General features: G+C 44.3%; 2 protein-coding genes across 3 annotated transcripts; both read right to left on the bottom strand.

Annotated features, from left to right (window-relative positions):
- Positions 1–1,024: 1,024 nt before the first annotated feature.
- Positions 1,025–9,666, bottom strand: nutf2 (nuclear transport factor 2). Of its 2 annotated transcripts, none has more exons than XM_018726586.1 (5): positions 9,598–9,666; positions 5,225–5,346; positions 4,937–5,008; positions 3,926–4,024; positions 1,025–1,547 (listed from the first exon to the last, which is right to left on the bottom strand). In XM_018726586.1, the coding sequence occupies exons 2-5, from the start codon at positions 5,321–5,323 to the stop codon at positions 1,434–1,436; spliced, it is 384 nt and encodes a 127-aa protein (XP_018582102.1). In that variant the 5' UTR covers positions 5,324–5,346; positions 9,598–9,666; the 3' UTR covers positions 1,025–1,433. The 2 variants fall into 2 exon arrangements, with proteins under 2 accessions (XP_018582102.1, XP_018582103.1); XM_018726587.1 differs by lacking the exon at positions 1,025–1,547 and adding an exon at positions 2,490–2,659 and having other exon boundaries at positions 9,598–9,660.
- Positions 9,667–11,145: 1,479 nt separating this feature from the next.
- LOC108918959 (THAP domain-containing protein 11-like) lies at positions 11,146–14,013 on the bottom strand. The gene has a single exon (XM_029253806.1). The coding sequence runs from the start codon at positions 13,338–13,340 to the stop codon at positions 12,513–12,515; it is 828 nt and encodes a 275-aa protein (XP_029109639.1). The 5' UTR covers positions 13,341–14,013; the 3' UTR covers positions 11,146–12,512.
- Positions 14,014–15,186: the final 1,173 nt, after the last annotated feature.

Raw genomic sequence — 15,186 nt, 5'->3', positions numbered from 1 at the left:
GCAGTAAGCCAAAGCATGGCTTGCCCTAATGAAGCCGGGAAACAATTCAGCGCAAACTGACCTCTGGAATCACTGAATCACATCACAGCATTGTCAACTGTTGCAGCAGTGCATCAGAAATCAACAGGGGAAAGAAAAAGAAAAGGGGAGAAAAAAAAAAAAAACCTCCTTCAACAGTTAAAACTGGTTACTAATTTCTTAATACTGTAGTTCACGGTACAACATTTTCAGCTTCCAAAGTCTGTACCGGAGCAGGCACCAGCAGAAGCTGTGGCAGCGAAGAAAGTGGCAGGACAAAACACTGGGAACATCTCAAGTAACATTACATAACAAAGTAGGTCTTTCCATAAGAGATCAGTGGTCAGACAGTTTGGCATTTTATAGTGCACTATACCGGCACGTGGAAACGAATTACATCGGTTGCAAAATGAAACCAACCCAAGCCTCTTCGCTGCTCTCCGTGCTCTGAACATGGAGCACTGCCTTTACACCATCTCTGACTATACACTGCATAGTACCATGGGGAAAAGTAACCCTTGGAACACATGCACAAGCATAGAATGAGCATTTTGAGCACAGGGCTGTTGCTAGTGTCAGGCGTGTGTATGTATGTGACAACGGACACGGGCCGACCGCACTTATTCCAATTTGGGATTAAAACCGAACATACAAATAATGAGCAAGAAAAAGATGACAAGGTATAAAAGTGAAGGCAAGACCAAGACAGATACCCAGAATAGAGAAGGGGAAAAAAAGATTCCACAATTAAGAAAAAGTCGAAGTTTATTGTGTATTGTGGCTTTAGTATTCATCCTGGGTCAGAATGTCAAGCGGAGCAGGTGGGGGCTGACCAGTAATGTTTTGGTTCTTTGGATCGCTAGAGCAACCTGTTAGTACATTTAAAATTAAATGGTTTTAAAATAAAGAAAAAACTATCCAAGACATGCAGTAACAACACAATTAAATAAGGTAGGACAGAACAGGAAAGGGGGGGGGGGGTGGCGGGGGAGGAAAAAAAAAAAAAAAAAAACCCCTCAACCAAAGCCAAAATGAAATAAAAGTATAAAACACTGTAAAAATTTCCCGGCATCTTCGAATGCAGCTTTTCTAGCTTCCCGATATCATGCAGAACAGTGCAAGGGTGGCAATAATCCACTGGCAGCTGCAGCAAGTCAGCGAAGGAACAATGTCTAGGCTCTGTCACAAAGGTTGCATGTGTCTGCATTTCAATTCTGCCTATCAACTTTGTTTTTCGTGAGTGACATCTGGAATCCAGTGTGGAGCAGGCTGACTCTCAAAGGCAGGAATGGAGGGTGGAGGGCAGGTGGGCAGAGGAAGCTGGACATCAGGAGTGAGCTGGATGAGGAGGGGTGGGAGTGCAGCCCCTTCCCCCCCACCACCTTCCCCTATGATCCCACTTCCCACCTGTGCCTTTAGCCAAAATTATGTAGTGCCAGTCGAAACATGTCATTGGTGCACACCCAGGCGTCATTTATGTTCTTCAAGAGGAAGATCTGATGGAATCCCATGATGGGGTCCTCATCAGCCTGAAACACACGAGGAAGGCAGCAGTTAGTTGTAGGTAAGAGTGGCTCAAAAACAAGCAGAAAACAAGACTTCAAGTAGATAAATACAAGCAGAGACCTGAATGCACTGTCAAAATAACCTGCATTATCTTTCGCGGGGTAGCTAAAATAATGCAATGATCGTTAATTCACGCCTCGCTATCCAAAGCGGTAGGAAGTTTTTTTTTTTTAAAAAAAAAAAAAAAAAGCCACGCAAGCTTACAGTAGTCAACTAGCAGGAAGGCAAATGTTTAAGTGATGTCAATTGTAGTCCTCGTCACACACAAACCAAAAGAATGCAGAGCGACACATGAGATGAACGCAAGCTTTTAACACAATGAGTCCACAGAACTATTCAACTTCACAAATCCCCTCTGCACTTGCTAGAGCCACAAACCAACACGGTGCTGAATATGTAGTAATCTTCACCAGTTTACAGGATTTGCATCCAAGTGTCTCATTCATCTGAACCTGCCATACTAACTCCAGATGTATGTTAGCCTTCTCAAAGCAGAATGTCATCAGAGATTATGCCAACTAAGCTAAGGCTGGCTATTCCACGCCAACAGCATGCACTAAGGAGCAACACACAGTACGGCAGCTCAAAGCAAATATGTTCCAGTTACAAGGAGAAAAAGGGAAATTGTGGTGCTTAGAGCATACAAGTCATGCACCCAGTTTCACAATAACTTGAACCATCTGAGCCATACAAAGCATTTCACAGAAAGGGTCCACAATACAGCATCTGGATGACATTCTTTGCAACCACGAGGGCTCGTCGCCAGACTGGCTTATTAGTATGACACATCAAGTTTAAGCATGCTCTGCCAGATTCAGCTACAAAGCCTTAATAAAAAAAATTAATGCCTTTACTGAGAAGCCAGCAATCGCTGTCCGGTACGAGAGAAATCAACGCATTAAATCCAGGCCATCCACACACAAACCATGTCCTTACGGGCCACGTAACCACAGCCAGTCAAAGGTCAGAGATTGTGCAGCGCTAGCCTGAAGATCTCATTGGTGCACACCCAGGCGCTGCTATAGCTTTTCAACAGAAAAGTCTGGTGGAAGCCCAGGACCTGATCATCATCAGCCTGAGCAGATGGCAGGGGAGAGAGAGTGATGACAAGTAGACACTGATCACCAAGCCTCTTGCTCCAGATAGACAAAAACCCTGTCATACTCCAAATAAAGTTGCCGATGCTGCCTACAACCTGTACATGACACATACGCTCATGTAGAGTCTTTCACCCGATGCCATCCCCGAGGTGTTGGCACACCTATGAAGAGTCTCTCCACCCTGACACCTGTAAGGCCTCGAGTTTGTACTGCCCAACACATTGCAGAGCTAACAAAATGACTTTGAAGTCCAAGTTTCTTTTTTCTTTATTGTGTTAGTGAGTATGGTTTCCTCTCCTCTGCCGTTTTCTAATTTCTCCCCCACGCCTATTTTGCACATCATTGCTGCTGCTGCATGTGTGCTTCATGAGTACTATTCTCTTAACATGCAAAAGCAGTGTGGATATGGTGACTACACAAAAAAAAGAACAAGGTAGAGTTCTCTACATGGATTTCCTGCAGCTTTTAACACTGTACAACAGATACACTTGCTTTTGAGGGAAACAATCAAAAATTTTTGTAGTATTGCACCAGTCAAGCCTGAAGTGCCCTGTTGCCCAAAAAACTGACAAAAGCCAGTATAAATGTTCATATAAGAAGCAATGCACAGAAGTATCAAAGGGAATGTGGCAGGTAACATTACAATAAATTCACATCTTATCTGACATGCATATACTATTGCAGCTGGGTGGGGGTGGTAAAATTTTTTACAACTTTCAAATATATTTTGTGTAGCAATAGCAGATGGGTATGAAATCATGCAAAAGTAATATACTTGTGTATAAAAATCAACCCTGACCTTTCAACATTTGAGTTTCCTTATAGATCAGATGTAGTATTAGACATCAAATAATACTGAAGATTCCAGCTAAAACGATGTACTTATGAAATAAGTCATTGTTATATACATAATTTATATTTTTGGACAGAAATTATTCAGAAACTATGTTGCTGTTCATTGCATTAAAAATGGCCAAAAAAGCTCTGATGACAAAAAAAAAAAAAATTTAAGACTTGTGTTTACAGATTCCCAGTTATACTGTTGTCATTTACATCTCACATGTTGAATAAATGTGCTCCCCAGCCAATTTCTTAGCATCAAAATTACGTTCTTACCACCTACAGTTATAAATTCTATTTCACTAAAAAGTGCCTCTAAACCATTTTCAGAGGGTGAATGAATGTGATGAAGAATGAGAGACTTTAAAGCATTATACACACAGATGGAGACAGGCTCTTACTTTTAGTTGTCCTACTACCATACTCAGTATACAGCTGTCAGGAGTTGGCTGGTGATCTTGCGCCGTTATGCTGTGAGCAATTTTCGTAAACGGAAGGCTCTGCCAAAGAAACATGAGAAAGACAGAAAGGCTAATTATTTTTTATACAGCCATCAGTGAAATACCACCTTGGTGAATAAGGTGTGTGGGCTGATAACACTACATAGAGTTCACTGGAAGTCGCTTTGGAGAAAAGCATCTGTTAAATAAATGTAATGTAATGAAACAACCCCTTCCCACAAGGCTGTGGGGCTCCACAGCCAGGGTTAGAATGTTTAGCTTAGCTGTTGCCTGGATGGGACTAGTAGGGCATATCATGATCTGGCCACTCAAACCAACACACACACAGACACACACACACACACCCCCATCTGAACCGCTTGTCCCATAGGGGGTCGCGGAAAGCCAGAGCCTAACCCGGCAACACAGGGCGTAAGGCTGGAGGGGGAGGGGACACACCCGGGACGGGACGCCAGTCTGTCGCAAGGCACCCCAAGCGGGACTCGAACCCCAGACCCACCAGAGAGCAGGACCCGGTCCAACCCACTGCCCCCGCAAACAAACACACTACAGTCAATTTAGAGTCACAGATTCACCTGAAACACTCTCTTGGGCCATGGGAGGAAACTAGAGCACCCAGAGGAAACCCACAGGCAAACTTCATATAGATCAAGCTGGATTCAAACCCCATGTCCAAATGCACAGAGGCAGCACTGTGATGAAAGAGCACTACCCGCCAAGCCAGTGTGCTTCCCAATACATAATTATGAAACTAACGAAGATATACTAAGGTTCAGTGTTTAAAAAAAAAAAAAAAACAGTACACGCATTCTTTCCAATATATTAATAAGTGATATACATGTTCACAGGTCTGCACAGCATTAAATAGCTCCTTTGGATTTCAAAGTGAAGTTTGGACGAAGAATTTAAAAGAGGCTTTGAGGATTTAAGATACAAGCTCATGGCTCTTACAGAAAGTTTCTCAACAATCGCTGCTTTTCCCTGGAATTGCTGTCCTTCCCACGTAAGGCATGATTCACCAGTCTGGAAGAGAGAGGAATAACGTAACGTAGTAGTCAACCTCGAATGAAGAATGGAAGACTGGAAAAGAGTCCTGTTCCATTTTCAGCCTTTCCTTTTGATTTTAACACTCTCCAGTGGAGACAAAACAGTTGAAGAAATAAGCAAGGAGACGATGCAAAAGTGGCATGACAGCATATGGATCTTATGCAGATATGGCTGAAGAGGTTTGATACTCACATATATTGCTCCGAGTTGGGTTCTGTCTGTGTCAAACACCTGGTAGTAGTGCTGCACAAAGCTAGATCCTATCTGCTCCCAAATTGGCCTGTCACCCATCCTGATTCACCTGGCAACAGGCACTGCGGAGGGAAACAGGAAGTTTCGGTTTAGTTACATGTCACCCGCAAGAGAAGAAATCAGCCTGTTGATCAGCCAGTTTGCTGCATATGATCATCTACGCTTACGCTCTGCTTTGGCCTAACTCGTTATGACTATCTTTTCAATACCCGAATCCCGAGCAAACCGCCCCGATCGGTCTTCACCGAACGAATCGGAGCACCACAAAGAAGCTCAAAGACAAGAGCAGCTTTGAAGATCTGAGTTTCAGGAACAGGAACGCAACCAAAGAGGTGTCCCTTCTGCTCATCCACACATCGGTTCCTTCGTGTTGGTAGCCTGCTGCATGGAGCTCTGTTGAGCGCTGGGTTCCCACGTCAAATCAACTCCAAGCATCCGTACCAACATCAGATCAGATGCCATCAAAGGCAAACGCTTAATAGGTACCATCTCCTCTTCAGATTAAACACAAAGCCACGCTCTACCAACTGTTTGGCAGCAACTGCACCCCCCCACCCCCTACACAGACACACAAAAGAATCTGGGAGAAGTACATGCACTACATGACCCTTCTGCCCACTGCTCCACCTACGCACCGTGGCGGAGAGCACGGAGCTGAACTTTTAAGAAAGGCTGAAATTTTTTTTCGCGTTATCAGTAATGAGCTCAGTGTCAGGACATTCTTTGGTTTTCCCGAAAGAAAACAGACAGCATGTCATGTATCTAACCAGTGCTGTCCACTCAAGCCAGGGTTCTTAGGGTTGAGTTACACAGAAGTCCAATCTACAGCATGCCGTGAAAACCAGCCGAAGGAAAGTACACCGTAGACCCCGATACAAGGCGGACCAAACTACCATCCCGCGTTATAAGTGAGTCGGGGTGAGTAATGAGTTTCCAGTGTTGACAAAGGCCGAAGAAAGTTTAACTCTAGTTTGCTGCCGAGACAAGGTTAACTTAAGTAAAAGCAACCGTCCGCACACGCGTGCGAGCGAAAATACGCGATACGTCGCAGCGTACATACTTCGGAAATACTAACAACACTGAATAAAGTGCAATTCAACAATTCTTACAACACTGTTGACCTGACAATCTTTGCAAATTAGTCTTCCAGTATCTGAGAGATTTAAAGCTGTACTGCTTTGGAGCAAGAGAGCAAAGTTACACCGAAAGATTGCAGAAACAAAGCCTTTACAACACGAGTGACAAAAATGACAGATCTACTAGGAACCGTTCAGAAGGTTGTTCACAAAATGTCAACTTTTTTTCTCCACCATAGTTGTGTTGTACTAACCGTTTTATTGCACAACTTTACTTTTCGACTTTTGGAAATGCGTTTTGGAACCACCCAGATTCTGAACACATGGAATGGAACTGATAGAATAAAAAAAAAATTCGGGGCTCAAGCTCTAATCGCATTATATGCAATCCAGCGTTATCTCAAGTCTACAGTGTATGTGGCCAGACAAATAAATAAATAAATAGATCACATGACAGGCACTTCAAAATTGCTCAATTAGTGTCTTAAATTTACAAGTGTACAGCACTTGTTTTTATTATACTGCACACCAGTTTACAGGTAAATTTGGTTAACTGAGAAATAAGTAGCCAGAAAATTGATTCAAATTATTCCATGCATTCACAACCTTGTCACAAACAACATTTAACAGAGATGGGGGGGGGGGGGGATTACTAAATGGTTATGAAACACCAATAATCCCAATTCAATCATAAGAATAAAGTCTGGGAACACACACTACATCACGTGGAAGATCATTCCTTGACTATTTACAATTATTCATTTAGCAGACTTCCTCCAAAGCAAAGCACATCTCCAAGAACAATACAAAAAGCCCATTAGGTGTATTTGCATATACATCTCTGCAAAATTGACAGAATCTTTAAAATATTCCACAAGGTACCAAGTCAAAACAGACAGAGCAAATTCCCATGTCCAATTCTAATAGGAAGAAAAGCTTGGAAAGTCACAAATTTTTTTTTTTTTTTTAAGAAAAAGCTATATATATATATATAATAAAAAAAAAAAAACAGCCATATAAAACTATGAATGCAAAAAGTCTGATGAGTGAATAAAATTAGAAAGAAAGAGTGTCCTATCAATTTAGCCAACACAGAAGACTCAGTCAGAGTAGACTGTCAAATATGTAACTGAAAGCCATACGCATCAAGAAAGGGGTACAGCAGTTCCTCTCCAACTCTCAGTAACAAAACACTTTTGGTACCATCAACCTTTATTGCGCCACCTTTTTCCGTTTAGAAATATTACAATCAGTCATTTCATTCAATCCCTTGCCATGAAAACTGTCAAAAAACATGATTATTTGCACCGTTTGCATTTCAACCACATACAGATGCGTTCGCTTTACTACCGAACGGCTCGGAAAGCCCGCATACGTCGCGCCCCATCGTCGTACAGATGAACGCGAGCTCTTACGCCGTCTGCATGATCTGGGGCAACTGCTCAACCACAATCACCTAAGTAATAATTCAAAACTGTTACAGATTTTTCCACGGAAAACCAGTCCTTCGCTAGCGCATCGAAAACTATCAACGGTTAGGTTTAAGTCATGGCGGGTACCACTGGCACCTCATTGCTCCTGGGATGTGGACTGAAACGTGGGGTTTAATCCAGTTTTGCCTGGATGAAGTCAGCATGTTCTCCTCGCAATGAAATGGGTTTTCTCGCGTTTCAGGTGAATGCACGAATGCGAACCGCCCTAAACACGTATGTCCGTGTGTCCGCGAGACGCCTGCAGCGGCCTGGCATCCCATCCAGCAGGTACCCAGAATCACCTCCTTTCTCCCACGATCAGCCCTGAATCAACACAATACTGTACTGGATACACACATTTCTTGCAGCAGATGTTCCAAGTCGGTTGATCTGAGAATATTTTATTTCAGCATTTTCTAAGACACAGAACTGACAGAAGGCAATGAGATCAGCACGCCCGTTCGTTCAATGGGGGTACAGGTGGCATACTGGTCGAAGCCATCGCCTCTGGGCTCAAGAGACTGCAGGTTCAAATTCCACCTCCGTTTACACTGGAGCAATTGAGGGTACTGAAAACAGAACTGAGTACAGCATAAACCCTGCATAATAAATTACTGTAAATCAAAGTAAGTTCCTTACACCACCAAGTTGCTCTAGAGAAAAGCATTAGCTAAATGAATGAATGTAAATGTGAAATACAGCGTACTTACATGTCGAGCATGAATGCATAGACACGGTGCGCTCGCACACGTGCCATCCACTGAGCGCGTGTCCGCGGCTCAGCTTCCATGATGCGGACACCGGCGGGAGCGGGAGCGGGAGCGGGAGAGCGGCGCTCGCGCATACGTCTGGTACGCGTTCGGTGAGCTGCAGTGCAGCAGTGCAGCCTCTAGGGGCGGTGTAACGTCACGCGGCACGAGAACACAGTAGCTAACGCATCGCATGAGGACACCCGCGAAGTGCGAGTATCGCCGGCGTCCGAGTTCACGTAGCAGCGAGCTGCAGAACCGGCAGACTATCGCTACACAAAAGTATATGAGGTGAGTGCCAGCAAAACGCAGCGAGTCTTACACTACTTGTCATCACCTAAGAGTCCAACTGACACACTCGCTGCTGAAGTCGAAAAGAGAGACTGAGAGGGACCAATTTATTTAGGCAGCCAGCAGGCTAGTAGCTTAGCTTGCTAACGATAGATACCGTACGGTACCCACAGTGAGTGAAACAGGATCGCCAACTACAGCGGTCAGGCTCACGGCTGTCTTACTTGGGGGGGGGTTTACCGTTAGACTCTAAAACTGAGATAAGGTTTAGTCTGGGTAGCAGCGGACTCCGCCGCATCAGTTTTATTCACACATTGACTCATTGACTCAGTCACCAACATGATGATTCTGTCTGTCCTGGTTTTTCCACTGCTCAGCCGCACTCTGAGAAGGAGAAGTCGCTAGAAGCGCGTCCTCGGGACCAGCACGTGTTTCCATTCCGTGCTAAAAATACCCACGCGGCTCCAGCCGCCTCGCGCGCGGCGCACCTCTCGCGCACAGGCCGCCCGAAGTCTTGTTGAAGTCCCTCTCTTTACAGCATAGCATAGGCGTGTCTAACACACTTCTGCTGAACCACTTTCAAATTCATGCCATCATCAAAAAAAAAACCATTTAAGCCACTATTTTGAAAATCACAAGAACGGAAAAGTCCTTATTTTAATACTCACACTACCTGACAGTTCATTTTAATAATGCGCTCTAAATCACTACATGTAACAACTTACCGAGCGCCCGAACGGCTAGCTACTACCGTTTCCCAGTTATGGCGATCAGCAAGGCTGAGTCAATCCGCGTCTACCAACGGGAGCATGCGCACAATGCCGGACCAGATTTATTGAACCCTGGGAAATGGAGTTTGTATTTCCTACAAGGCTCTTCTTGTCGTTGCAGGCCTGAGCCGTTTTGGTACTGCAAGGCCCTGAACCCCAAACGAGTGTCCCTCATTTGTTGTCCTGGAGCCACATTATGTATAACCTCTTAGTTAACCTCTTACTTCATTTGGCTTGATTCAGCTGCAGACTGATTTCAAAAAATAATTTTACAATTTTTAACAATTACCTTAACCCCAAAAAATAAATTATCTGATGCATTTCTCCAAAGCAACTTACATTGTTAATGTACCAACAATTATTTACTAATATATACAGATGGGTAACTTTACTGGAATAATTTAGGGTAAATATTTTGCTCAAGGGTACAACAGCTGGAGGTGGGATTTGAACTGTGACCGTGGGTCCAAATGCAGGACCACTCACCATTGCACTATCAGCTGTCCCTACCACTTTAGTCATGGTCAATAGTTTAGATTTTTATTCTAGCTCTTCAGAGATGTGATAATTGGTTGCTTAAATTACATTCACAACTTTGTTTTGTTATAAATGAAAAAATCAAATAGAATCATTTTCATTTTTCACAGTTCCTTAATTTATTAATAGATATATACTTTTTCTGACACTAGAATCAAAAACTGGAATGGATATTACGACTATGGTGGTGATCTATGCAAGGGGTAATCAATACCAATTCCTGCCATCCAGGGAATGTCTGCTTTTGTTAGAAGTGACGTCCTTGTGTGATATTAATTTTTCAATTTCTTGGAGGCTGACTTTTGTAAACAAAAATTCTGCTAATACTTTTGAATCTGACCTGTTAGTTTTATATTTGAGACTAGTAAAAAAAAAAAAAAAAACTTTTATCAAATGTAAGAGTCCATAGCGAGGGCTGCAGCAAAAGCTACACAGTAGGAATACTGTGTGCTTAATCGGAAATAGGAATGAGAACTAGCTTAAACAATATGTATGATTACAAAGCATTTTGCTGCTGTTTTGTAAAATAAAAATAAAGATGGTTTCTTCAATTAAAAATGCCAATCACAGCTTCCTGAATTAACTAATCATTAAAAGGGAGCACATTATGCATAACTTTACCACTGCTGTAAAAGTGCAGTTTTCATGGACTATGTTATGCTTGTCTTCACCAAACTGAAATATATTAATAGCAAGTAGGTTCACATGGTGTTTCCTGTGACAAGCTATATTCCAAATGTTTCCTTAAAACTACTCTCAAGGCCCAGAGTGAATAATTTTGACATACCCAAATTAAAGTTAATTCTATAAAAGTCTGGGTAAGCTTGTGTCAGTAATATTTAGGGGCAGCTGACAGCACAATGGTTTGAGCTGCAGCCTTTGGGTCCAAAAGTTGCCCGTTCAGATCTTACCTACTGCTGTAGCACCTTTGAACAAGGTACTAACCCTAAACTGCCCCAGTATCATCTACCCAACTGTATAAATGGGTATTTAGTTTTAGATGCCTTAACACTGTTGCCTTTGAGAAAACCATAAGGTAAATGCAAGTTGTAACACTTCATAATAAATTTACTAAAAAAAAAAAAAATCTGCTGTTCATTATGGCATGGTATTAAGGACTGTAAATATGCATTACAAAGCATAGGACTAAACAGGAAATTACAGCTTATCACAGAGGGCAAGAGCTTGATACTGGAGTTCAGCTATGTGGCACACAAAAATGGTGTAGCATTACATCTCCATTAATTTATGTAGTACTTATGGTATTAACGAACTATGAAACTTAACAGGAAAGGAAAATCATGAATGCTTTCTACAATACCCCACATACTGATTTATTAAAACCACATGTAGGTTCAAAGTCTTCCTTACAACAATGTAAAATGCTTCTAGATTGCATATATAGAATTACCCCAATCCCCTCTAGATCACTTTTATGGATAAACACTGATACATACGAATCAAAGCAGAGTAGATTTAAAAAAATACAAAAATATTGCGAGCGCTTTCTGAGGGCGTGAGATGTTGCAGATCACAGATACATGTACATTTGGACAGCACTGCGTTATTTTCTAGATTTTATTGAAATGCATCTAGCAAAATCCTAGGTGCCTCGGCCTCTTTTTTTAACATATTTATAATATGTACTTAGGCTCTTAAGTGCACATCAGAACAGAATGCAAAACGCTTGCATTATTTGCTATGTAAACAAAAAAAAAAACTGAACACACAACAACAATGTTTGGGGAAAAAAAGACACTGAAGAAAAGGGAGAGGAAAAAAAAAAAGTCACAAATGTTTAAACATCATCATATTACCTTCATACAACCCTGGTCAATAGGTGTGACCGCTCAGGTCTTAATGACAGACACACACGTGGTGGGATGACAGCAGGGAATGAATGCTCTTACACACCCTAGAAAAACGATTATCGATCCACAGCGACGCGGATTCTTTTTCTTTTTTTCCAGTGCGGCGGCACCGTTCGCTGGAGAGAAGCGCCGAAGTCCAAGAAGTGAGGGAAAACTATGGTAAAGTCTGATAAAGTAATGGGAAAACGTGGTAAAGTACGGTACTGTACACACTGTAGCCAAAGCCGCACTGGTAGCTAAAGGCAACTGGAAAAGGACGACTAGTTTCGAGCTAAACCAGTTCTAACGGCGGTGTAACAAAGGGCTCCGCTCGTTTGGTATATCCGTTATTAAAAAGGGAGTCGCGCGCGGCGCGCGGCACGAGCCCTCCAGTCTCACGTTCGCTCGCTCACTCGCTCGCCTGCCCGTCCGTCCACCTTCTATCCATCCATCCATCCATCCATCCATCCATCCTTCCTTCCTTCACACCTTCTTGCGTGCGACCGCCCCGGACAGCATCATGTCCCGCTCCCGCACCTCCTCCCGCAACTTGGCCTCGGTCACTTTGAGCTGCCGGATGGTGGACTTCATCTCCTTCATCTTGATCTCCATGAGCGCGATGATGTCCCGCTGCTCGTTGAGCTTCTTGAGCAGCTCGGCGGCCGTGGTGCCGGTGCTCAGCGCGTACGGATGGTCCAGGGAACCCAGGGCGCCTCGATCCACCGCGGCGTGCCGGGGGTTCTGCGAGACCGGCGCCGCGGAGGCCGCGGAGGTCGTAGCCGTCTGCACGTCGCAGCCGCCCGTGGAGCCCGCGAAGCCCGGCGGGAGCACCGCCGTGAGGCAGGAGGAGCCGTCCCCCTCGGCGCTCAGCTCAAGCGGGCCCGCGGAGGAGCGCCCGTTCTGGCCGCCTCCTCCCTGCGCCGCTTCACCGCTGTCCGTAAGAGCTCCGGCGCCCACCTCCCCCGCGCTGCCCTCGGCTGCGAGAGACACCACGGAGGTGATGATAGGGGCGGCGGACACCTTCCCCTTCCTGCCCCTCCGGTTCTTTCGCTCGTTGACCCCGCGCAGCGGGAAGAGCGTGGGCACGCGGATGCTGTAGGTCTTCCGGCCGCCGGGGAAGTGGATGCTGCAGACGCGGTGGCCCGTGGTGGGCTGGAAGGTGCTGAAGCAGCCGCTCACTCCGGCCCGCGAGATGTTCTTCAGCCAGATCTCCCTTTGCGCCGTGTCCTTCGGGAAGGTGTAGAAGCGCAGCTCGCGGTCCCGATGCGAGTTGTTGTAACAGCCGGGGACGCAGCACGTGAATCCGGGCATGCTTGTTTCGACGTGGAGCCTCGACGGTGAAAAGCGCTCAAAAGTTTTCTGTTATTTCATTTTGTTTTGCTCGTCCGCGCGCTGCCGCGAAGCCCCGCAGCTCGAGAGCGGAACTACACGTCCCACAATGCTAACAACTTCCGGTTTGTCTTACCGCGCCCTCGCGCTGGGCGAAATATTCGAATTTAAGTGGCCTTTACGCGTCCCACTGAGAGTTTAGGAGGCAAACAAGCCAAATAACAATAAGTCTATGACAGTTAAGCATCATTAATGTAAACGAAAATAGCATTACCTCTAATTTATTTCAGCATTTGTGTACAAACACATAAAACTCGTTGGAACACCCAGCGACACTGTAGGTACAGAATCACGTGGAGGAAAATTTAGCCTGAGGCGCTGAGTGCGTTGCACTGAGATGTATCTTGAAGAATAACACAAAACGTCTGTATCCCTGCCCATTGCAGAAATGTTACTAAGAGTTCCTTTTAAAAAATTGTAGCTTTACCTGTGCCTTGCTTGAATCAATGCATATTCGGAAGTATCATGTACACATTTGATTTGTACCAGCAGGGTTGGGACTTCAACATGGGGAAAAACCTTGCCTTTTATTTTAGGCAAACTAACTTGTAGATGGAAGACCTATCAGTTTAATTTTTGTTTTTTTTTTTTTTTTTTTTTTTTTTTGATTGAACAATCATGTTCTGTTTCTCAACTATACAGCAGCAAATCATTGACAATATGTCAAGGAGAACAGTTCATGTTGCCAATCCACTATGGTACTTTTTCCTATCCTTTCAGACAGAAGTCCCTCAGCAAGGTATGTCAGTGCAAAACACCAAAATCTGTGAACAGGTAATCTGTTCCACCAACCTACTGTATCAGCTCCCCACCTAGTATTACCATCTTGAGAATTCCTCAGAAGGTTCAGAGGAGTCAGGGATGTGTGTAGGAAGGGACTTTTAGGAAATTTGTTTTAACTGGTTTTCATAGCCTGTCAATACACACACACACACACACACACACATTTTCTGAACCGCTCGTCCCATTTGAGGTCACGGGGAACGGGAGCCTACCCAGCAACACAGAGCGTAAGGCCGGAGGGGGAGGGGACACACCCAGGACGGGACACCAGTCCGTTACAAGGCACCCCAAGCGGGACTCGAACCCCAGACCCACTGGAGAGCAGGACCCGGTCCAACCCACTGCGCCACCGCACCCCCGCCTGTCAATACATTGTCAGTGTTTTTCAGTGGTTCCAATCAATGTTCCCCTGAAGGCTTACAGTCAGTTTGTGAGGATATTAGTTCTGTTGTTATCTTAATGTGGAAGTCAGCATAACAATCCAGGTAATCTGCACATTCACACCTGAAACTGTTGAATGCTGGGTGTTCCACCCTTTGTGACATTGCTGTGGATAAATTCCTTCAGGAGTTGATACAGCAAATGGTTCTGTCCACGGTGCACAATTTCACACACACACACCAGAACCCAGACTACAAAAGATTACCCTGTACCCTATAATAATAACTATTCAAGATTCAAGAGTTTGTCATGTGTACAGTAAACAGTTTGTTACGCCATACGATGAAATTCTTACTCTGTGAATCCTCTCAGCAGCCTATGACATAAATTGTAAGGACGCAAGGAAAGAAAAACAAGGCGTAAATCACAAATTTACAAAAATTAGTATTAGTGCAAAAATCCAAGAGACGAAGTTATATACGTATCTAAAGTGTGCAGCGCGCAATGTAAACATGGAAGTCGTACACGTGCAAAGTCCTGCAGAGGTAGATTGGGTCTATTCGCAGTCGAAAGGTGGTGCGTATTTGTGTGCGCGAAGTATGCG

Source organism: Scleropages formosus, chromosome 7, assembly GCF_900964775.1.
Source record: "Scleropages formosus chromosome 7, fSclFor1.1, whole genome shotgun sequence".
Taxonomy (NCBI): Eukaryota; Metazoa; Chordata; class Actinopteri; order Osteoglossiformes; family Osteoglossidae; genus Scleropages; species Scleropages formosus.
This window is presented reverse-complemented; position numbering and strand designations above follow the sequence as displayed.